Source organism: Heterodontus francisci, chromosome 19 (genome assembly GCF_036365525.1).
Source record: "Heterodontus francisci isolate sHetFra1 chromosome 19, sHetFra1.hap1, whole genome shotgun sequence".
Taxonomy (NCBI): Eukaryota; Metazoa; Chordata; class Chondrichthyes; order Heterodontiformes; family Heterodontidae; genus Heterodontus; species Heterodontus francisci.
This window is the reverse complement of record NC_090389.1, coordinates 37914814-37938543: the sequence shown is the minus strand read 5'-3', so window position 1 is coordinate 37938543 and position 23730 is coordinate 37914814. Positions and strand designations below refer to the sequence as shown.

At 40.9% G+C, this 23730-nt stretch overlaps 1 protein-coding gene across 1 annotated transcript in view; it reads right to left on the bottom strand.

Moving 5' to 3' along the window:
- rybpb (RING1 and YY1 binding protein b) overlaps positions 1-19950 on the bottom strand; it is a 101317-nt gene extending 81367 nt beyond the window's left edge. The window contains exons 1-2 of the mRNA XM_068051508.1: positions 19782-19950; positions 19249-19383 (exon numbers count right to left, since the gene is read on the bottom strand). Coding sequence (XP_067907609.1) covers positions 19249-19383; positions 19782-19807 — 161 coding nt within the window. The 5' untranslated portion in view covers positions 19808-19950. The remainder of the gene's footprint in view (positions 1-19248; positions 19384-19781) is intronic.
- Between the last annotated feature and the right edge of the window lie 3780 nt (positions 19951-23730).

Sequence of the window (23730 nt, the reverse complement as noted above, 5' to 3'; positions counted from 1 at the left end):
TGTAGATTAAAACCACAAAAATAGGCTGGGGGTGAGGGGGTGGAGATGACCCCTCTAAGTCAACAGAGAATTTCAAATTTGATATTTAAATAATCCACTTCTTGATTTAAAGCACATTCATTTGGTTTACAAGATTTGAAAATATGGGTACATGAAGCATATCAAGACAAAGACCTAGCAGATAATCCCATGGTACAACTTTCATAGATAACAGCCAACAAGCCAGGAATAATAGACTAACTATGCTAACATAACAGAAATCCACTGGAGAAAAAGGACAGTGCATTGAGGGAAGTGCCAAGCAAAAATGATACGGAGAACAAAAATGAGTCATAACTGACCTGTCATCGTGTACCTCCTCCCTACCAGGAAAATAGTAGTATATGCAGTCTCCTGGACATAGGCCATTCATGGATCCCTTCAACAACAGAAAAACATAATCCAACGTTTCCCTTGCAAGGGCAGAAAAGTAGGAGGAACCCAAGTTCATGTCCTTAAAAGGTAAACCATGTTGAGGAAAAACATTGAAGGGAAGCATGGCAGATTGCAAGCACCTAGGAAGAGGTGACAATGGAAAATATTAGTTTCTCCAAGCCAATGCAAAACCACAAGGAGCTCAATTAGAAGGAGTCAGTTATTTAACGAAGTCAGTTAGTCTAGAAAAATTGAAGGACCATTGTGAAGCTCAGGTTGAAATTGATCCATTTGCTGAATGAGCACTAGCCAAGCCACTAGGACCAGCACTCCAAGAATAGAGAATGTATTTTGAGATATTGCTCCAAAATCATAAAGAATGATTTCTTCCTTTATGCAACATACCAGAACCATTGAGTACTTTGAGCCTGTTGAGTCTTAGCAACCTTATGCCAGATGATCAGGATGCCGCTTTCTGGATACAGAAATTCTGCTTGAGCAGTTACTAATAAAGCAGCTCATTATTTTGGTGTGGCAATGAAGGGAGCCATATATGTACTCCCACTGGATGAATCTAGTTATTGAGATTACGAATCTTGAGAAACGGCATTTTAAAAATGCAGGGAGATAGGACCATCAACTTTGGGAAAGTAGATTCCACATTGAAGGAAAACCCCGAGTATACATCAGGGGGTTCTTGAACCATCTTAATAATGCTAATAGTCTGCCCAGCTTATACCAATACAGAGCAAAGAATGACTGGCATTTTTCTGGTGCTTTGCAGCATCTGAAACATCCTGAAGCACTTCACATACAACAAATGATGGTCAAATCAATCGCCACTAAGAGTCATTTTTGAGCACAGCAATGTCCCAAAAACAGCAATGAAGTGAATGGCAAATTCATCTACCTTTAGTGGTGTTGACTGAAGCAGCAATGTTGGTCAAGACATTATGCGAAAACACCATTTTTCAAACAGTACAAGACCATTAAAGTTCACCCGAGCTACTGGTACTTCTGAAAATGCAGTGCTCCCTCAGTACTAAAATGAAATGTCAACCTAAATTTATGTTCTCATGTCTAGGTGTGGTGTTTAAACCTACAACTTCTCACTGAGTGAAATAAGTATAAAATAGTGTTGACAAATTCACAATGGAAAAAAATTCTGTAACATATACAAGTTATGGGATTGGCATTCCAGGGCACAAGACTTGGTGGCATCATGCCAAAGTGTCTGAAGTTATCCCTTTAGCAGTTATGCACTTATCACATCTAAAATCTGGAATTCTTTTCTCCCAAAAAGGCTGTGGGTGCTGGGACAATTGGAGCTCTCAAGACTGAAATCAATTGATTTTTATTAGGTAGCATATTAGGGAATATGGAGCCAAGGTGGGTAAATGGAGCATCAGCTATGACCCAATTGAATGGCAGCAGGCTCAAGGGTCTGAATGTGCTATGCCTATTTCTATGTTCCTAAAAAGGATGCCAATGCAGGTGACAGCTTCTTGTGAAATTCACCAGAGCAGCTATGAAAAAATGACTTCACTAGACAAATGAGCAAAATGCATGGTTGACCACATCCAATTAGATGGGGCAGGAGAAGCATTAAGCAATGTCGTTCATCTGGGTACAGGATTAATTAAATATTGAATAGAGACCACGAAAAATCAACACAAATATAAAGATCCCCTTTATTCTTGACCAATCTTCAAATCGTCAGTACAGAATCACACCTGAGAATCAAGTGAACAGTCCTATCCACCCACAATCTGAGCATGTGCACTGCAGAAGCAATGGTCATATAATACACCCTAGCACCCCATAAAAAGATGCTCAAGATCCAATTTTAGGGAGCTGCCCAAGTATGGTAAGAAAAAAGCTTGTTCTCCAACAAGGAAACATTAAAGTTTCACATTAAAGTATGTGAAGCAACCAACAATAAAACGATGATAACTACAGCAGGAATTATAAATCACCAATATGAAAGTGATTACATCCTGCTGAATGTTACATGCCCGTGGCCCCCCTCTGCAGTTTTTCTACATTAACTACAAATATAATTTGCCAACGCTAACCTTCTCCCAAATGAGCCTCCAATTCTATAGCCTTCCTGACAGAATACACAATTTCATCTCGTTCCAAGATGAGTAGTCAAATCAAGTAGCTGCTACTGTCATCTCTCCCCAGGTCTAAATGATTCTTTTTTTTTTGCAATTGGAGGCAAAGTACCATCACTGCTGACAATATGTTCCTTGATAAAGGTGAAGATCATGGATGTTGTCATTTTGACCCACAATCAATATTTATGCTCAGTGAGGGGCTGGAAAAGGAGACTGACATCCCAAAAAGGTATTAGTTTAATTGTAACCAGGCAAGAAACACCATAGCATATAGGGCTACGGGCCAAGTGCAGGAATATGGGATTAGAATAGTTGGGTGCTGTATGACCGGCACAGACACGATGGGCCGAAGGGTCTGTTTCTGTGCTGTATAACTCTATGACTCTAATTTGTTTGTCCTATGTATGCCTTATTTTCCTTATGATCTAGAGCAAATATGTGCACTGTAGGTGGGAATTCATTGAAAGCAATGTTCTATGCTGCAGAACGTGACTTGTTGCACTGAACACTCAGCAATAGTCCTAGTGTGCTTTCTTATGCCACAAATGTTCAATTTTTAAACAATGTTTTTATTTATAGCCCAAATTCTTGCCAAGTTGTTTCCCCAGCACACACAAGTGCTGTTCACAAACACAAAGAGCTACAACATCTTAACAAATACTGTACAATGAACCTACAACAGAAATGTTGAGGGGGAGAAAAGGTGATGGCCTCCCAGGCTGGATAGGAGTCTTCCCATTAGCTAGCCTCAACAAATCTGGCAAGTTTAACTTTGTTGAGAGCGAGAGAGAGAATGCTGCATACGCACAGGTCAATCAGCAAATTGCCATACAGAAGACAATTATGTTTCAACTGTGTACCAGATTTCCAACATTTGCAGTTTTATCTTTTTTTCAAGCTTACTTTGGTACTACCATTGCTTGCACAATACCTGCGTCAGGATCAAATAGTGTGCTATGCACAATGTTAAAGCAGCTTAGTCTTTCAACATTTCCAGTTAGTTTTACTGCACAACAGCCGCAGCACTTCAAGGAAATCATTGCGAAAAGCACCTGGAGATGGTCAGGTATGAAAGGTGACATTTTATGGCAACTCGCTGCCACTTCCCCAAGCGTGCATTTAGGAATCCATTTGGCACTTAATTCAGATGAGTACTGCAGTACCCATGTGCCAGCTCCACACATTCATGTTGCTGTAGCGATCTCCCTTATCTCAGCTGCGAAACTGTACATCTACAAAAAATGTTAAATTGCCTTCACTTAAGTGGCAAAATCAAGTCCAAACAAGAAGTCAGGTCCTCAGTTTTATATCGCAAATGGCAAAACACTTACTTTTAATGCAGTTGAAGGTCTTAGCACCAATTTTTAAAATTGTCTAAGCATACGCAGAAAACCTTGAAAATAGTTATTAAGAGGGCCAATGTGTTCCCATTACAGGCATACTCTGTTTGCTCAGACAGATAAGTCCTGCTTTAGGGTCAAATGAAGGTCAGACCCCAGCTTACCACATTAAATCTCTGTCAATTTATCTTTGAAAAATAATTAAGGGATTAAAACCACCAAAAGGTGGTTATATCGTACCAAGTAAGCTCATTACTACATACTTCTGCTACATTAAAAGAACAATCCAACACTGCACAAAGGCCAGATCAGGCTCAAAAATTAAAACCCTATGTCAGTAGTCAAATAATCCATCAGTATTCATAGTCAAAACTCAGATAAACATAGGCCCCTGTGTGTAAAGAGAGCATGCTGGTTCAATGGGTGTCACTCAGCATCATGAGAGAAAGGAAGAGTAGGAGATACAATTGGAAAGAAAACCTATTTGGGTGCTGGTTATTTATCTCTTCAATTCAGCATTACTAGCATTCCCAAGTTCTAAAACTCAGATTCTATCTGTTGATCTGCAGCACAAATAAATGAAAATAAAAAAAAATATGTTCCCTTCTTCCAAATCTCAAAATAAAATTGGCTCGAGAAGGAAGTGGAGTTAACTCACTAAAGAACACAAGATGAGATATGGATTGAAACAATATCATATTTTAAATTGATCAACCTCTTAGTCAAGAATACCTGTAATAGACTGGACAATCAAACACATATTTTCATAACACATCATGGAGACAACGATGCTCAAATAGAAAAGCAATCTATGTAACCTCCATGCTCTGCAGCATATACTTTGCAATTCAGAATCAAGGATCCTTAAAAGTCAGAGAATAGTAGTTCCTATATCAGAGGGAGAGGATCTGGCTGCATTGGTTTAATTTCAAGTGGAAGCCACACAACTACCAAAACCCACAAATAGTAGGTGGCTCATACCATTATTCTCTCAAAGTCAATCACTTCTGGCACAGTCAGAATGGGCCAATGAGCTCCTTCTGTGTTGAAAATTTCTATGAATCACTTTAGAATGCCTTCAATGTACCTCAAAACTATCAATGTATTGCTTTCAATGCACTTTTAAGAGCAGTCAGAAGTTGAAAAAACAATTACGCTATCTCATTACATGATTCTAACAAATCTAAATGGAACCCAATGTTTTGGTGTGCTTGCAACTGGCAGCGGCACAATATAACTTGGTTTCTGCTTTCATACCAAGAAGTATGACAGCAATATGCAAGAACCAAAAAAAATGCACATTTTAAGCTCTACCACTCCTACCTCTACTGATGTTGATTTAAAGTGAACTGCATATTGTTCCATGCATGTCCAATAACACTGCATCAGTTTCCGCCTGGTAGAGGAACAGCGACACCATTTAATGCTCAAAGGGCACTTTCATTGCAATACAGATCAAAAAGCTAGGACAGAAAGGGGACAGGAGGCAAGTCGAGAACTGCCATTTTTGGTTACCATCCTCCCTGCCAGCTGAACAATACAACCTTTTTGCCAACAGGAAAGCAAAGCAACAATATACAAAGCCATTTTCAAAAGTTGTTCAGCATTGTAAACGACACAAATTTAAACACTTGAGTCTGTGCTCCAGATCATAACTCAATGTCCTATATTTTGAGTGACAAAAACACCAATGAATACATTGATCTAATTGGCTTTTGTCAAACAGTTCTGTATAGGTATCTCTGCAAGTATTCACAATTTCAAAGATCTGAAATTCTAACTTAAAAGATTGAGAGTTATCCAAATAAAAACAGGATGTCACCACTACGTTACTGGTAATGGAAATAGAGTAAAGTATAGAAATCTAATGGCCTTATGAACACTCAAAAGTCCAAGGACTCGGTTTTGAAGATGAAATGAGCCCATGCTCTACTAGCCCTTTCCACTTAAAATCAACAAGTGTTCTCATGAGCATGAGTGCATTGTAGTAACTTTGAAAATGTGCTATTTCGAACAAGATTGACACACTGCTTGCAATTGTCAAGACCATAATATGCAGTATGCCAGGAGAAATGAAGGAAAAATTGAAGGAATGCTTTCTCTCCTATGTCTGTTATTTATTCTTCTTGACTATAAGCGTCAAGAAAACCATGGTAATAAAAGTAAAATACTGCGGATGCTGGAAATCTGAAACAAAAACAAGAAATGCTGGAATCACTCAGCAGGTCTGGCAGCATCTGTGGAAAGAGAAGCAGAGTTAACGTTTCGGGTCAGTGACCCTACTTCGGAAAACCATGGTCATGGGACAAGATGTTGCACCTCCGCTCCTGATCACACTAAACATATTGATATTGATTTTTTTTTTAAAAAGGCTTTTTTGAAACATCAGGAAAGACCAGAAGCTTGATCAAAGTGTTAGGGTTTTAGGAGTACTTAAAAGGCGCGAGAGGTAAAGAGGGGGAGAGGTTTACAGAAGGAATTCCAGAGCATACAGCCAAGGCAACTGAAAGCACATACAGTGAAGGTGAGCAGGCACAGGCATGATGAGTGAAAGAAATCTGGAGCAAATTAAGATAACAGCAGAGTTTTGGATGAGCACAAGTTTATGTAGGGCAGAAGATGGGAGGCCAGCCAGGAGAGCATTGAGAGCATAGTCAAGGCTAGAGGTGACAGAAGCATGGATGAGGGTTTCAGCAGCAGCTGAGTTAAGGTAATGCCAAAGTCAAGCAATGTTAGGGGTGGAAATCAATCTGCTTGACAGGTTGCAATTGGGATGATCTAAGCTACAGCTCTCACAAATATTAGATTTTTGCCTAGTCGTCTTCAACAAAAGAAAATCCAGGGATGGGGCTGGTGAAGGGGGGTGCGTATACACCCATTTAGGAAGTATCAAAAAGCAGGTGGTCTGTTATGAACCACCTCCTCAAAAAACACGACCTTCATTTTTGGGGTGCGAAACATCTGCACACACCTACTAAACATAATTACTTAATTTGTTCTGGAGTTTTAAGAAAAGTTTAGCAAAATTATCCCAATTATTCCCACAAATATTTTTGATATACAGAATCCTGTAAATTTTTGTAGAATGAAGCCTTCTAATTTAGACTCATAGATCACAATCTTTTAAGGGGCTAAGAATAAACTCTGGCATGCATTTATTAGAATTTAACGACACTTCATCTTATACAATAGAATCTGTAAAACTTTGGGAAAGCAGTACATTAATTTTCTTTATGTTCACTCAAGCAAGAAATTAATTCACGTTGGTTTAGAGATTTGGCTGTAGAATGTATGTGGGAACAATGCAAAATTCTTGGATGCAGTTACTGATTCATTCAAACCCCAAATGCAATTTCAATGAAGAAACAAAATGTCCAAGAGGAACAGAGATCAGGTGTATAAAAATCCCCATCACTGCTACTGCTATTCCTCTGCAACCACATCAAATTCAATGTATCAGATGCGCCAGCGCCACGGGAATGGGACTGCATTCCATTCAAATACTATAGCCTCTCAGAATAGATTGCAATCCTCCACAAATTTTAAAGCAACTTCCAGGTAAAACCAATTGTAAGTAATAATTTTGTATGCAGTTAGACAAAAGAGCTTCAATGTACTACTCCATATGTAGTAAATAAGACCAGTTCCAAACTGCGGCCAATGCTATAAGTTTCCAACCTTGCCACCAAAGAAAAATGTCAAGCTGAGGACAATCATTTGCTACAGGGAGCGAGGGTAGAAAACTCGAGTCAGTCACACTTCACTGACTTAAATGGGTATATACAACACTCAATGGGATACTAAGCTATAACAATCAGGTATATCCACAGCTCAGCACTCCTGTGCATGTTTTTTTTTTGAGAAGGAAGGAGAAATGTAAAGCGCGAAAGTGATAAAAGCCTGGATTCCCACAGTACTATCCAATACCCTTGCTAGAAAGTATGCGAGAACAGGTAGATTCAGTTGTGATGCCCAGTTAATTACTGAACATTCCCAAGGATTACACATGAAGGGCTATTTGACTAAAGTACCAAGAAGGAATATCAACAGATCTGCAGAACTACACTCTATTGCGGGAATCATCAACTGAAATTTAAAAAAAAAGGGGTCATGGGAATAACTCAGATAACTCATGCACGTTCTTGGATCCAGTTATTTAATAGCACCAATGAAGATCTGGGAGCAGATCTCTAGCTGATGAAGCTGTACGGCTAACTAAACAAAAAATAATAGCAATCAGATCACAAAACAAACCATTTCAGTCCAAAGCGACTTTGCTCTTTAATTTGGGGAAAAATAAAATTGCTTGACAATATATATTTCTCTTCCCATTATCAACTCCTTCTTGCATATTTGAAACTGCTTATTTTAATTCAGTTAATATATGAAGTCTAGTCATAGCATAACCCATAAGTCACTTTGTTTTCTGAATTGCAATGTTATACAAATAACCCAGAAGCCATTAAAATTGAACATTATACAGCAAATATAAGTAGGCCAGAATACAATCAGATATGTTAGTGTTTGTCAATTTGTAAACTTAATTTAACACTAGTAATACAAATACTCAGATGATCTCGGACGGTTTAGCACACGGAGGGGTGGAATCAAGACCAGAGGATAATTGGACCAGGGCTCACACATTTAATTCAGTCCCATTTTAAAGTTACACATTCATCCCTTATTTTCATAAGAAGTTTCAATATCTACATTAATAATGGAAACTGTTTATACAACTTACATTGTAATACATCCTGCCAATGATGGGAGAGTATAATTACAGCATAAGTTATATAGACAATTTCCATTATAAATACAGAAATAGAAATTTAGTATACAGAATAACTTTACAGCTATAGAAAAGACAAGGAGCAAACCTTACGTTTAAATGGCAGAATGTCAAGGAAAACCTTAACTGAACAGAATTTTATCTAGAATACAAGCTAAAGAGTGGCAATAGTAAGAAATGCTGAACAAAAAATTAACTCAAGAACTTCACTAATACATGCCATATGGGCTAAAACTATTACTTCTATTTACAGGTTAAATAGAAAGAAAATTTCAAGACACCAAATCAACAAACTCTATAGAGCAACTGAAATTTGTATTGCCTACATACTACACAATGGCTGAAAGTTTTACCAAGAACTAGACTCAAGAAGCATACTCCAAAATTGAGTTTTAACCCCTTCTGCATCGATTCAAATTGTGCTGATTCAATATCTTATGCAATTGGCTTGTGTATAATTTGTCTACAAACAAATCACATTAGTTTTAGCCGATAAACATGTGTTCTATCAATGTAATATTTTTCACCATTCAAGAGACAGCAGAATGCAATGAGGATCCAACATGTACACTGAACTATAAACAATGGCCAGGGTTAATTGTCCAACTAGCACATACACTTGTACAAGGGCAAAAGTAAACCCTTACAGTTGGCGACAACTAAAATGGGATGAACATAATTTGAAAGCCATAAAGACTTAAAGAAAGCAAGAAGCAAGTAGAATTTACTGTGAGCACAATGTATCAAGTTAGAAATCACCTTGCTTAGCAACAAAAAAAGCAGCAGTAGCCTGAACAGTTTGGCACTGGAGAACAAAAATGAGGCTCATGCGTGCCAATTAAAAGTTCCTGGAGGGGAGAAAAGAATGGCACAGAGACAAGTCTGAAGAAAAGGAACAGTACCAGAAGAAAGCATACCACAAGCATCAGACTGAGCAGTGCAGACATGAGACAGAAGAAAAGGAGCAGCAGCACCAGCATGCAGTTGAAAGAGACAGTTAATGACTGAGACCCAAGTGAGATGCCCAGTCAACTTAGTCCATAAATTAGTTCAAAATAGCTTAAATCTAATTTTGTTCTAAATGTTAAGGGAGGGGACGATAAACAATTTCTTAAGGTGTTCTAATGAGGCTGTACTATAATTGGGGAGGGGGGGGTGAAAAGAGGTGGTGAGAAGAGAAGAAAGTGTAAAGAGAAAGGCTGGTATCAGCACATTTGATACATTCAAATGAGCAATTCACATTGCTATTGAGCTCATCGGAAATGCAGACATCAATTTAAAATGTTACAGAAAAGTAAGGGTTGTAATTCAAGAACTATCAATTGAAAATGCAAAATGTATGGAAATTGCTTGGAATGAGAAAATATAAAGCCTTATTATCTCATGCACTTCATGTTAAGAGATCACTTTTCAGAAAATGTTGCTTGACCAAGAAATTATGACTAAATTAGATCACTAAGCCAGCCAGCCACTTCAGTCTGACAGGCACCAAAGCGAACCAAGAATGGATCAAAAAAATGACCCACAATGACAGGTGGGTAATCCTGCTTCATATTCATTCTTAGAATGACAGTTAATGTGAGCTGGGTAGTTATCCTAGTGCTCTGATGAACATTTATTCCACAACCTGGAACAAACAACCTACGGGGATCAAGCAGGGAGTCGGACTGACTGGATAGCTGCCTGGAGAGCCAGCATAAACTCGACGGGACAAATGGCCTCTTTCTGTGCCATAATTGACTCTAACCATCACTAAAACTGGTGACCTGGTCATTTAGCACACTGTAGAACCTTACTATATACAAATTGGCATCCATGTTTACCTACATTACAATAGTGACTGCACTTGGCCACAATGCACTTCGGGGCATCCTAAGGTCATGAAAAGTGCAATTTAAATCCAAGCTATTTCTTTTAATTCAATAATGGTCATTCGGCCCACTTAGATGGGCATATCTTTGACAAATGCAATTGTATAGTTTCGATTGATTCAAATATGGCAAACAATACAAGTTATGTTGTTTAAAAAAATCTGGAACACAGACAAGACTATCAGAGGGGTTGAGTTATTGCCAAATAGCTGCAATGAAGTCTGAACAACCTACATGTCACTTTTGACAATGATAGAACAGTATACTAACAGTCCAACTGTACACTCCTCCCAGATGGAACAGCAATTTACTTGTACTTTCTATTTAGTATAATATATTCACTGCTCGTGATGCAGTTTCCTCTACAATGACAGACCAAACATAGAATATGTGATAGTTTTGCACAACACCTCCATTCAATCCACAACTGTTGACCCTGAGCTTCCGGTTACCTGCCATTTTACTTTCCGTCCTGCTCCCACTCTGTCCTCTGCCTCCTGACTTCTGTATTTGTTTCAAACCTGTTGCATCTCTAGCTTTTTCCAGTTCTGACCAAAGGTCCATCAACCTGAAAAGTTAACTTTGTTTCTCTCTCCAGATGCTGCCTGACTTGCTGAGTATTCCCAACATTTTCTGTTCTTATTTAATATTTCCAGCATCTGTAGTATTTTGTTTTTGTAGCTAATGCATTATCTGCCTGTGAATTATTTTATATGCTCAGTCTACCAGCAGAGGCATCATGGTATAAGTCAGTAGTATAAAATACTGTGGACAGTTCCGACAAAAGGTTATGACCTTAAACATTATCGGTTTCCTTTCTCCATAGATGCTGCCTGACCTGAGTATTTCCAGCATTTTCAGTTTTTATTATGGTAGAAGTCAGCTTTTACTTCTGTACCATATAAAATACAGGAATTTCATCTGAGACAGGAAAGTATCACAGCTTATATGGGGCGGCACAGTGGCGCAGCCTCACAGCTCCAGCGACCCAGGTTCGATTCTGGAGTGTATGGAGTTTGCAAGTTCTCCCTGTGACTGCAAGGGTTTTCGCCGGGTGCTCCGGTTTCCTCCCACAGCCAAAGACCTGCAGGTTTATAGGTAAATTGGCCATTGTAAATTGCCCCGAGTATAGGTAGGGGAATTAAGGGAAGGTGGGGATGCGGTAGGAACATGGGATTAATGTCGGATTAGTATAAATGGGTGGCTGATGGTCGGCACAGACTCGGTGGGCCAAAGGGCCTGTTTCAGTGCTGTATCTCTAAAATAAATATATAATAAAATCTAGAAAAGCAGTTCATTATTTTCAACAATTAAAAATATAGCACAAATTAGTTTCTTTAAAATTATCCGTCAAACAAAATGGCCATAGCCACAATAATGTTCTTACAATGTTTGCATGAGAAAACTTCCAAGACAAAAATGTTTTATACCATTTCTAAATATAGAATGCAAAATACTTTCTTCACATTAGTTAGAAAAACGGTATGAATAAATATCTAAACTAGCACAACGGCCTTTTTGTACAGCATAACATACATCATTGAATTGCTGTTGGGCTCTTTCCTCTGTTGGTACTCTCGAGTTGGGGTGGTGGGTTGACCAAAGAACAAACCTTTAGATTTCATCTTTTCACAAGTTTGTAGTTCTGCCAAAACTGGAACTTGAAATTGTACAATACTAGTTTTATTCAAAGCCTATTTATTCTTGAAAACCCACTGCTTTAATACTATTGCTAATCTCACATTTTATTTCACTTGAAAGCATTCATCCTGGCAATCAACACCTTAAAAGTTTGTCATTTGGCTCTTTAATGCATTGGTAGTATAGTAAATTGGCAGAATACATCCAAGTCCATTCTCTACACTAAAAGCAAAATACTGCGGATGCTGGAAATCTGAAATAAAAACAAGAAATGCTGGAATCACTCAGCAGGTCTGGCAGCATCTGTGGAAAGAGAAGCAGTTAACGTTTCGGGTCAGTGACCCTTCTTCGGTTCCGAAGAAGGGTCACTGACCCGAAACATTAACTCTGCTTCTCTTTCCATTCTCTACAATGTTGTGGTGCACTTTCAAGCAAGTATTGTATGAGAGAATCACATCTTTTGGAATTACAGCCTGCTGAAACCCAGGGACTCTCAATTTGCTTAGCTCAAGAGTCAGACTGCATTTATATTAGAACTGTGACATCAGTGCAAGTCATTTTGCTCTGCACCAAAACTACAGGTGTACTGTAAATGCACTCCAAGTCTGCACAGGTAATACAATAAGCCTTTTATGAGCAGAGATGATAATCACATATGCCCTTTAACAATAATAGAAGTGGACACAGTCCCAGAAAAGGTTCCTGAAGAAAAAGGAGTGCTGAAAATCAGCTTTATCCTCTGAACGTGTCTTCTTCAGAAAGTTTTGATTTCTGACACCTGATTTTGTGCATTTTCCAGCAGACTATAATTCTGCTTTTGAAGCTGCAACTAGGTTCTCTCCTGGAAAGGTTAAAAATAACTGAAGCACAAAAACACAAAATCATATGGACTTCAATACAACTTCACCAGTTAAAACAAATGGGTGTAAAACCTCCCCATTAAAATAATGCACAGAGAAACATCAAGCAAACATTAAGGGTTGGATTTTAAGGAGCCTTCAATGTCAGGATGCGTGGCGGGGTGGAGGTGCGGCCAAAAGATGGCCCCAGATGAGGCCTGCCATGGACCTCGACACCAGCAGGGCCCGGGCCAGCTCAATATTACTGGCAGGAGACCTCACGGTGCCCCCCTCCACCCCACCTGCCGTCGGCGATGAGACCGCAATTTAAATAAATTAAAATAATGGAATTAATGAATCTGGTGTCTCTTCCTGATCTCCCACCACGATCTTCAGCCTGGCAGTTGGCACTACCGCAGCTTCGGATCCCCGTCTCGGGAAAACAAGACAGAACATTTGGGGGGGGGGGGGGGGGAAGGGGGTCAGTTTATCAGTGTTGTGGGGGTGGGGGGGGAAGAACGGGGTCAAATTAGCATCATGGGTGTAGGAGATGGTAGGAAGGATTGAAGTTGAAAGTGTGCAATTTTTTGGGGGTGGGGGGGGTGGGGCAGGAGGTCAGTTTGTGAAGTTAAGTGTTTAGGGGGGTGGGGGGAGGGCAAGTAATTAATTTTGTTGTTAGGGGTAATGGGAGAGGGGCAAAAAGAAATGTCTTTATTTATTTTAATTCAATTCCACTTTAAATATTTAAATGTCCCAGAAGGGCTGACAACCCTTTAAAAATGGCATCAGTGCCTGCGCACAGGCAGCTGATGCCATTGCCAGGGACGGACAGCCTGCCCAGGCTATTTAAATGAGCCACCGCTCTTGGAATCGCAGCGTCTCTTTGGCATGCGGCCTGCCATTTCTTCCGCCCGCCGCCGCTTATAAAATTCAGCCCTAAGTGTCTGTCTGTTGTCATGGCCAACAGAAATTTCTAGCTGATCATGCTTTTTGAAGTGGTCAGAAAGATTAATTTCCTTCTGCTGAAAATAAGAATTACACAGTGCATATTTTGAAGTTAAAAACTAATGTGACGACATGCTAGTCAACATGCAAATCTAAGGGTAGAGCGCTGTTTGCCACAACAATGATGCCAAAGTAATAAAATTTGCAGTCACTCAGTACAAAAACTTGTCAAAAGGTAAAATATGCCTGGAGGATGAATGTATTGAAAAGGCAGGTGGGTGGGTGCTCAGCAGAGAGATCCAAAATCTCACTTTGACACATCAACCACACTATTCTAGTTTTGCAGTAAAGTTAGAAGCCTCTACTTTCTCTGTTATCCGATCACATTTTCAACAATGGTGAAAAAGGGACAATTTCAGTGACTCATTTAAACTTTTTCAAAAAAGCAGAATACAAGCTCTTAACACAGCAAATAGAATTTCCCAGGCCAGAAAAGGAGTGTTTAAGGGAAAATAGAAGAAATCTGATAAAAGATGACACTGTATAGCTTTTTTCTCCATAAATGTCAAAGTATATTATTTCACAATTTACAGAAAAAATAAACTTTTAGAATGGTTGCAAAAGATAAATCAGCATTTGCACTAAATTCAAAGACAACGTGGAAACAAACTAAACACATCTCAGCAGCCAAGAAAGTATATTTAAAGAAAGACTTGCATTTATATAGCCCCTTTCATTACCTCAGGATGCCCCAAAGCATTTTATAATCCAAGTATTTTTTGAAGTGTAGTCACTGTTGTAAGGTTGGAAACACAACAACCAATTTGCACACATGCTCCCACAAACAGCAATGTGATAGTGAGCAAATAATCTGTTTTAGTAATATTGATTGGGGGATAAATATTGGCCAGGACACCAAGGATATCCCCACTGCTCTGCTTTGACATAGGTAACAGGGGATCATTTACATCCACCTGAGACAGTAGACTAAGACTTGGCTTAACATCCCAGCAGAAAGAAGGTACTGACAGTGCAGCACTCCCTCAATACTTCACTAGAGTGTCCGCCTTGATTTTTGTGCTCAAGTGCTGGAGAGCGACCTGAACCCACAACCCTCAGACTCAGAGGCCAGAGTGCTACCAACTAAGTCACACTGACATCTAAAATTTAACAGCTTATTCAGCATTTGTTCCAGCAACTCTAAACATTTTGGGTACTTGTGTTGATCCAGTCAGTTTTTAGATCCAAAGTTATAAAACACAAAAAGGGGAACAAAGCACACCTCAGCCACTCTCCAACTTCCAGCTTTTACCCAAAATAATAAAGCTCAGCAACTAATTTTTATAAAGTAAATCCCAAGCATTTCAAAATGCTATCCTGAACTATTGGCATTCAAGGAGACACATCTCTTTGTCTTTCCCATTATTAATTTTGAACATATGAATATCAAACAAGAGGCAGTAAAAACAGACATTTAGCCACACTGTCAATCAACCTTTTCCATCAAAATTACAAAACTTAATATAAAGAAAGCGCCTGTAGTTCTTATTCCACTAAAACAGCAAATCAAATTTCTCCACTCTTCCTCTGAAAGCATCGATTCACATTGGGGTACAAATGCATAAGGACCAAATCCTTCTAATAAGTCACCAAATGGCGAACCTATACAAGGTGGGCTGAATGAATGTTGACAGGATATTCAACCCAGAGGGCAGGAGGGAATCGCAGCTAAACCCAATCTCAATCTTAAGCAATACTCTTATGATTTTTAACATGGGGTCATTGAAAATGGAATAAGAACAATTTCTGACTGATTTCCCCCTCTGTAACTCAAGGGCACAAAGGCCAAACCAGCTTCAGCCAATATCAGCTAACTTATCAGACAGGAGAGCGAACTTAACATTTATACAACACAATTAACCTAGGAAACATCGCAAGCCATTACTACCTTCGTATGATGGGAAAAGCTTATAATGGGATATCTAGTTTAGCTATGCATTCGATGGCTTCCTGAGATACCGAGTGGAGAAATGAGATACCTCCTGCAACAGTGGGCAGGTTGATGTGTTTCAAGGTCTAGGTCTCATGGCCACAACTGCACATCCCAAGGCATTGAAGCTTTAGATAACTGTAGGGTTAACAGATGGAAGGCCAGTAAGACAGACTTTGGAGAAAGAGTCCTGGGGACTAAAACCATGAGGGTTCTAACAGCAGTAGGGATAAGGTGTAAGTAAATGGTCTTGGGGGATAGGATGTGGGCTTTGAAGCTCAGCGTGGACTGAACAAGATACCAATGTTTTGCATAGCCTGGTTCAGCCTTAGCAAGTGGCCAAGTACAGAATTCATAAGCAAGGGGATTGAGTCACTGGTAAGGCAGCAAAGTTGATGGTAAGGGCTGAAAACAACTTCAATCGTCCTGACATTCAATACTGAATATTGCTGACTCTGATCAACTCCTACTTAGTCAAGTGTCCAGTCAATAACTCCTAAATTAGATTCTAGTAACTTCTCTTCAACTGATGTCTCCCTCATTCCTTAAAAAAAAGGAACCAACATATGCAATTTTCCAATCCAAAAGGCACAATTTCTGATTCTAGAAATTTTTGCTTCTTTTACTACTCTGGTTGGAAACCTCTCCATCTCAAGTCCTAGTATTCGTTTCTAAAAACTCAAATTCACTCAGCTGTTTTATGTTCCCTCGTGACTCCTGTATTTTGTTGTCTTCCTCCACTGTGAACTGATATAACGCACTTGTTTAACAAGTCTGTCATTCCTTTTTGTCCATTATTGCGACTGAGAATGTCACTCAGTGGTAGAATACTTGATTTGTGTAAATGAGGTCCACAGTTGAATCCCAGACATCTCCCATCTAGATTTAGAGTTGTGTGCATCAACCAGTTGGTAGCACACTCACCTCTGAATCACAAGGTTATGGGGGATCAAGTCCCACTGCGGAGACCCGAGCACAAAATCCAGGCTGACACTGCAGTGCAATACTGAGGAAGTGCTACACTGTCAGAGGTGCCATCTTCGAATGAGACATTAAACCAAAGCCTCTTCTACACTCTCAGGTGGACGCAAAAGATCCCATGGCACTATGTTGAAGTGAAGCAGGGAGGCAGCTCTGGTATCCTTGTCAATATTTATTCCCTAATCACAAAGAGAGATTAAGAACATAAGAAATAGGAGCAAGAATAGGCCATTCAGCCCCTCAAGCCTGCCCTGCCATTCAATAAGATCATGGCTGATCTGTCCAAGTCCTCAACTTCTCTTATTATTTGGTTATTAATTGGGAGCTTGCTGTGCGCAAATTGACTGTCTTGTTTCATACATTACAACAGTACTTTATCAGTTTTGAAGTGTTTTAGGACATCCTGATGTCCTAAAAGAACGCTATATAAAATGCAAGTCTTCTCTTTAATACATCTTGCCTGTAATCAAAATTCCATAAATGCAAATATGAGAACAGCAATCCTGCATTGCATGCCCCAATGACATGGTAATAACTGTAGTATTGTTAGTCATTTTTGAAAGTTAACATTTGGATTTTCCACCCACTAATCATGAAGTTTGAAGTGGACCACAAATACCTATTTAACTGATCCAACAGCATAACTCCAAAATGTAAATAGACATTGTTTACTCCCGTTTACACTTCAAGTAAAAAGAAATTCCATTCATATTTTATTTGCATTAATACAAAAAATACACATTAACGGCAATGGTTTCCCCAATAAAACTTTATCGGCGCGTTTCAAAATTGCATTTTTCTTAAATACTGCTTTAGTCTCAAAGATATTGTGAATGTAACTTAAAACGGTTTGTAATGCAGGTCTCAATCCTACAAATTGATAAAGCTATGGACATAACAGCAGTAACAATTCGGCCCTCGCTGACATTCCGCATGCTCATTTAATTCCGGGAGATAGTGTGTTAATTTTTGTGCCCAGTGTAGTATCGCCGCACTGAATGAACACGCTGAAAGATGTATTCCACCGTGACGCTTCTACACATAACATACTCCATCCTCTTAGCCCCATGGGATAGAAGCTACGCCGGTTCATTGACTGAATCTGGAAGCGTTGCCCTCCATCAAAAAGTCTTATGCCTCGATATACATCACTTAGAAAACTGTAGCAATAAAATTCTAGCAAACAAGAAGGTACTAAAAATTAAGTAGGTTGCCCAAATTGTCCGACGTTGTACCGCAAATCAGCCAAAACGGCAGAACAATTTAAAGGGACAGGAAAACGTATTTGTTTGAAATTGGGATTAGATGCTGAAATCTTACGGTTCTCACATTTTTTCATACATCAGTCGTTTCCGCAGAAAACAGACATAACTTTCTGAAAGTGTTTCCCCACAATGAGTTTCAATCACTGCGTCAGATAAAGTCAGAACTCGGCCACATCACAATAAACAACCCACACAGGGATTTCTGCAGAAAGTCAATTATTACTCACAGCTGGAAGCAAGTACAGAAATGTCGTCATTTAAAAAAAAGAGAAAAATATTTTCATAAATGACGACAATCACCGAAGTTTGTAAAAGCAGTTCCTGAAACCCTTCCATATACTCATCACCAAGTTCAAACGTGCAATGTCAACCATTGAAGAAAGTGGATTTACCCAGATCATTGGTAAATGATTTACTTTAAGCTCAGTCACGTACGATAAAATTGAAGAGATACACACTACTTCATGCATTGTGTCACTACGCAAAAAATATATTAACAAAAGCACCAACCACTGCACACCACCTGCAATGGCATACTCAATTTTAAACCTCCCCAAGAGCAAATTCGTACTACTCAACTCGACGCGAAATTTTTCAGAAACCAAGAGGGTGACAACAGCTTTCTGCATGGGGCTGAAGAGTTAACACATTGCCCAGGAGCTGCCCCCACCTCCACCCCGTTATCGGTTACCTCCCCCTCACCCATGATCATACCCATCTCCAGTCGCCTGCCATTTACAACAGAAATGCCGAGGCAGCCCAAATCCTAGCATTTATTTTGAAAGACAAAAACACTGATCGTCCAACAAATATACACAACTCACAGGAGGAGGGAGGGGGCTACATTATGTAACCATTCTATTGTAAAGCCAAAAAAATGCAATCGAATCCAGCCAGCCAGGGTATCAAAATCAACAAGTCTGGATTCAACCAGTATTTAATTATTTCCAGACACACACATCTCTACTGCCACCCCCCCCCCCCCCCCCCATACCAACAAGACACATACACAAATCAAAAAAGGTAACAAAAAGAAATGAACTCGTCGCTCACCGAGTGGACGTTCCTTTCCGTACATCACAAATACTGCATTTGAAAGCTTCCGCACTGTTCCTGAAGGTGCAGACACTACAATCCCAGAAACCGTCCTCCGAGCCAGGTTTCGCTTGCCTCTTTGGCCTTGAAAAACTGCAATAAAAACAAAAGGAAGCAGGACAGCATTAGATCTCGATATACATGTATATATACACAGACTCCGACATTACAGCCGAGACACACGAGCGCCGCTCGGCTCTCATCGCCGCGGCATTAAAAAAAATCGCCTGTTTTTCGCCCGTCCTTTCTTCCAGCCAGCGTTGCTTTCTCCTCCCTCCCTCCTTGTGTGTGTGTGTAAGTGTGTGCACACAGCGCCGGCCGCCATACCGCACGGTGAGCCCAGCACAGACAGGCCACCTACACTCGGCCGAAGCAGACGTTAGAAAACCCGTCGCCGCCGCCGCCGCCGCCACCATTTAAAGGTCCTCCTTCCTCAGCCGCCGAAGCCGAGCTCGAGCCCCAGCGGCACACGGCCAAGCGTCCTGTCTCACCTGTTAGGGCTCTTCTTGTCCCCCATGCCGCGATAGGTCAGTTGAGAATGAGGGAAGCTGGAAATGGAGCCCGAAGCGGCGACAGTGGAGTCGGATCAGGTCGGGAAGGATCCGAAGCCGTAGCCGGGGTGAAGCGCAGCCGCGTCTCTCTGTGGCACGAGCGCCAGCCTCCGCTCGGAGAGCGAGTGTACCACGTGACATAGCAACCGCCAATCAACGGAGCAGGAATTTTAAATTACCCGGCCAGACAGGGAGAACCAGAGACTGAGAGATAGAGACTGAGATAGAGTGAGAGACTGAGATAGAGAGACTGAGAGATAGAGAGAGAGAGATAGAGAGACTGAGGTAGAGAGACTGAGGTAGAGAGAGAGAGACACTGAGAGAGAGATAGAGAGACTGAGGTAGTGAGAGAGACTTAGAGAGATAGAGAGACTGAGAGAGATAGAGACTGAGAGATAGAGAGACTGAGAGAAAGACTGAGAGAGATAGAGACTGAGAGCCTGAGAGAGAGACTGAGTGAGATAGAGAGACTGAGTGAGATAGAGAGACTGAGTGAGATAGAGAGACTGAGCGAGATAGAGAGACTGAGATAGAGATTGAGGGAGATATAGAGACTGAGAGAGATAGAGATACTGAGTTAGAGATTGAGACTGAGAGAGAGACTGAGAGATAGAGAGACTTAGCTAGATACTGACAGAGAGAGAGAGAGAGATAGAGACTGAGATAGAGAGAGAGACTGAGAGATAGATAGAGAGAGACTGAGAGATAGATAGAGAGAGAGACAGAAAGAGAGAGAGAGAGACTGAGGTAGAGAGAGAGACCGAGATAGAGAGAGACTGAGAGAGAGATAGAGATACTGAGGTAGAGAGACTGAGGTAGAGAGAGAGACTGAGAGATAGAGAGACTGAGAGAGAGATAGAGAGATAGAGAGACTGAGGTAGTGAGAGAGACTGAGGTAGTGAGAGAGACTGAGGTAGTGAGAGAGACTGAGGTAGTGAGAGATAGAGAGACTGAGAGAGATAGAGAGACTGAGATAGAGACTGAGAGATAGAGAGCGAGAGACTGAGAGAGATAGAGAGACTAAGATAGAGACTGAGAGAGATAGAGAGAGAAAGACTGAGAGAGAGACTGAGACTGAGAGATAGAGAGACTGAGATAGAGACGGAGCGAGATATTGGGACTGAGATAGAGACTGAGACGGAGAGAGATAGACTGAGATAGAGACCGAGATTGAGAGAGATAGAGAAACTGAAATAGAGACTGAGAGTTAGAGACTGAGATAGACACTGAGAGAGATAGAGAGACTGAGACTGAGTGAGAGAGTGAGAGAGACTGAGAAAGACGGAGAGAGACTGAGACAGACACTGAGATAGAGACAGAGATAGATAGAGAGACCGAGAGAGATAGAGTGAGATAGAGACTGAGAGAGATGGAGAGATGGAGAGACTGAGCAAAATGGAGAGACTGAGCGAGATAGAGAGATTGAGCGATATAGAGACTGATAGAGAGAGAGACTGAGATAGAGAGAGAGACTGAGAGAGATAGACAGACTGAGATGTAGACTGAGAGAGATAGACAGGCTGAGATAGAGAGAGATAGAGAGACTGAGATAGAGAGAGACAGAGAGGTAGAGAGACTGAGAGAGAGACTGAGACTGAGAGAGATAGAGAGATTGATACAGAGACTGAGATAGAGAGGGAGACTAGATAGAGAGAGAGACTGCGATGGAGAGACTGCGATAGAGAGAGAGGCTGCACTAGCGATAGAGAGACTGAGAGAGATAGGGAGACTGAGAGAGATAGGGAGACTGAGATTGAGATAGAGAGAGATAGAGAGACTGATATAGAGACTGATATAGAGACTGAGAGAGATAGAGAGACTGAGCTAGAGATTGAGAGATATAGAGACTGAGAAAGATAGAGATACTGAGATGAAGAGACTGAGACTGAGATAGAGAGAGAGAGACTGAGATAGATAGAGAGAGTGAGATAGAGACTGAGAGAGATAGAGAGACTGAGAGAGATAGAGAGACTGAGATAGAGATTGAGAAAGATAGAGAGACAGAGAGAGATAGAAATACTGAGATAGAGACTGCGATAGAGAGACTGTGATCGAGAGACTGCGATAGAGAGAGAGATTGCGCTAGAGATAGAGAGACTGTGAGAGATAGGGAGACTGAGACTGAAATAGAGAGACTGAGATAGAGACTGTGAGAGATAGAGAGACTGAGCTAGATACGGACATAGAGAGAGAGAGTGAAAGAGATAGAGAGACTGAGATAGAGATTGAGAGAGGTAGAGAGACAGAGAGATAGAGATACTGAGATAGAGACAGAGAGAGATAGCGAGACTGAGAGAGATAGAGCTACTGAGATAGTGATTGAGACTGAGATAGAGACTGGAGAGAGATAGAGAGACTGAGATAGAGAGTCTGAGAGAAATAGAGAGACTTAGCTAGATACTGACATCGAGAGACTGAGAGAGATAGACTGAAAGAGAGATAGACAGAGAGAGATAGAGAGACAGAGACTGAGATAGATAGCGAGACTGAGAGAGTGAGATAGAGAGACTGAGATAGAGATGGAGAGACTGAGATTGAGACTGAGATAGAGATAGAGAGACTGAGCGAGATAGAGAGACTCAGATAGATAGAGAGACTGAGATAGAGACAGAGATAGAGAGATTGAGAGAGATAGAGACTGAGAGAGATATTGAGACAGAGAGATAGAGAGTGAGATAGAGACAGAGACAGAGAGAGATAGAGAGACTGAGATAGAGACAGAGACTGAGAGAGATAGAGAAACTGAAATAGAGACTGAGAGTTAGAGACTGAGATAGAGACCTAGAGAGACTAAGATAGACACTGAGAGAGAGAGAGACTGAAAGAGAGACTGAGACTGACTGAGAGAGACTGAGACTGAGAGAGATTGAGACAGAGACTGAGATAGAGACTGAGATAGAGACTGAGATAGAGACTGAGATAGAGACAGAGATAGATAGAGAGACTGAGAGAGATACAGAGACTGAGAGAGATCGACTGAGAGAGATAGCGAGACTGAGAGAGATAGCGAGACTGAGAGATACAGAGACTGCGATAGAGAGACCGAGATAGAGACTGAGAGAGATTGACTGAGAGAGACTGAGACAGAGAGAAAGAGCAAGACTGAGAGAGATAGAGAGACAGAGAAGCAGAGATAAAGACTGAGACAGAGGGACAGAGCTAGAGACTGAGACAGAGAGACAGAGATAGAGACTGAGACAGAGAGACAGAAATTGAGACGGAGACTGAGATAGAGAGAGAGGGACTAAGCGAGATAGAGAGACTGAGCGAGACAGAGAGACAGAGAGACAGAGATAGAGACAGAGAGACAGAGAGACAGAGACAGAGACTGAGACAGAGATAGAGACTGAGACAGAGATAGAGACTGAGACAGAGATAGAGACTGAGACAGAGATAGAGAGCGAGACAGAGATAGAGAGCGAGACAGAGATAGAGAGCGAGACAGAGATAGAGAGCGAGACAGAGATAGAGAGCGAGACTGAGATAGAGAGCGAGACTGAGATAGAGAGCGAGACTGAGATAGAGAGCGAGACTGAGATAGAGAGCGAGACTGAGATAGAGAGCGAGACTGAGATAGAGAGCGAGACCGAGAGAGATAGAGGGACTGTGAGGGATAGGGACTGTGAGGGATAGGGACTGTGAGAGATAGAGACTGAGACCGATAGTGACTGAGAGGGATAGAGAGACTGAGACAGAGATACTGCGATAGAGAGAGAGAGAGAGAATGAGACTGAGACAGAGATAGAGATGGAGATTGTGAGATGGAGAGACTGAAAGAGACTGCGACTGAGATATAGAGAGAGGCAGAGCGAGATGGAGACTTAGAGGGATAGAGAAACTGAGATAGAGACTGAGAGAGATCGACTGAGAGAGAGAGCGCGACTGAGAG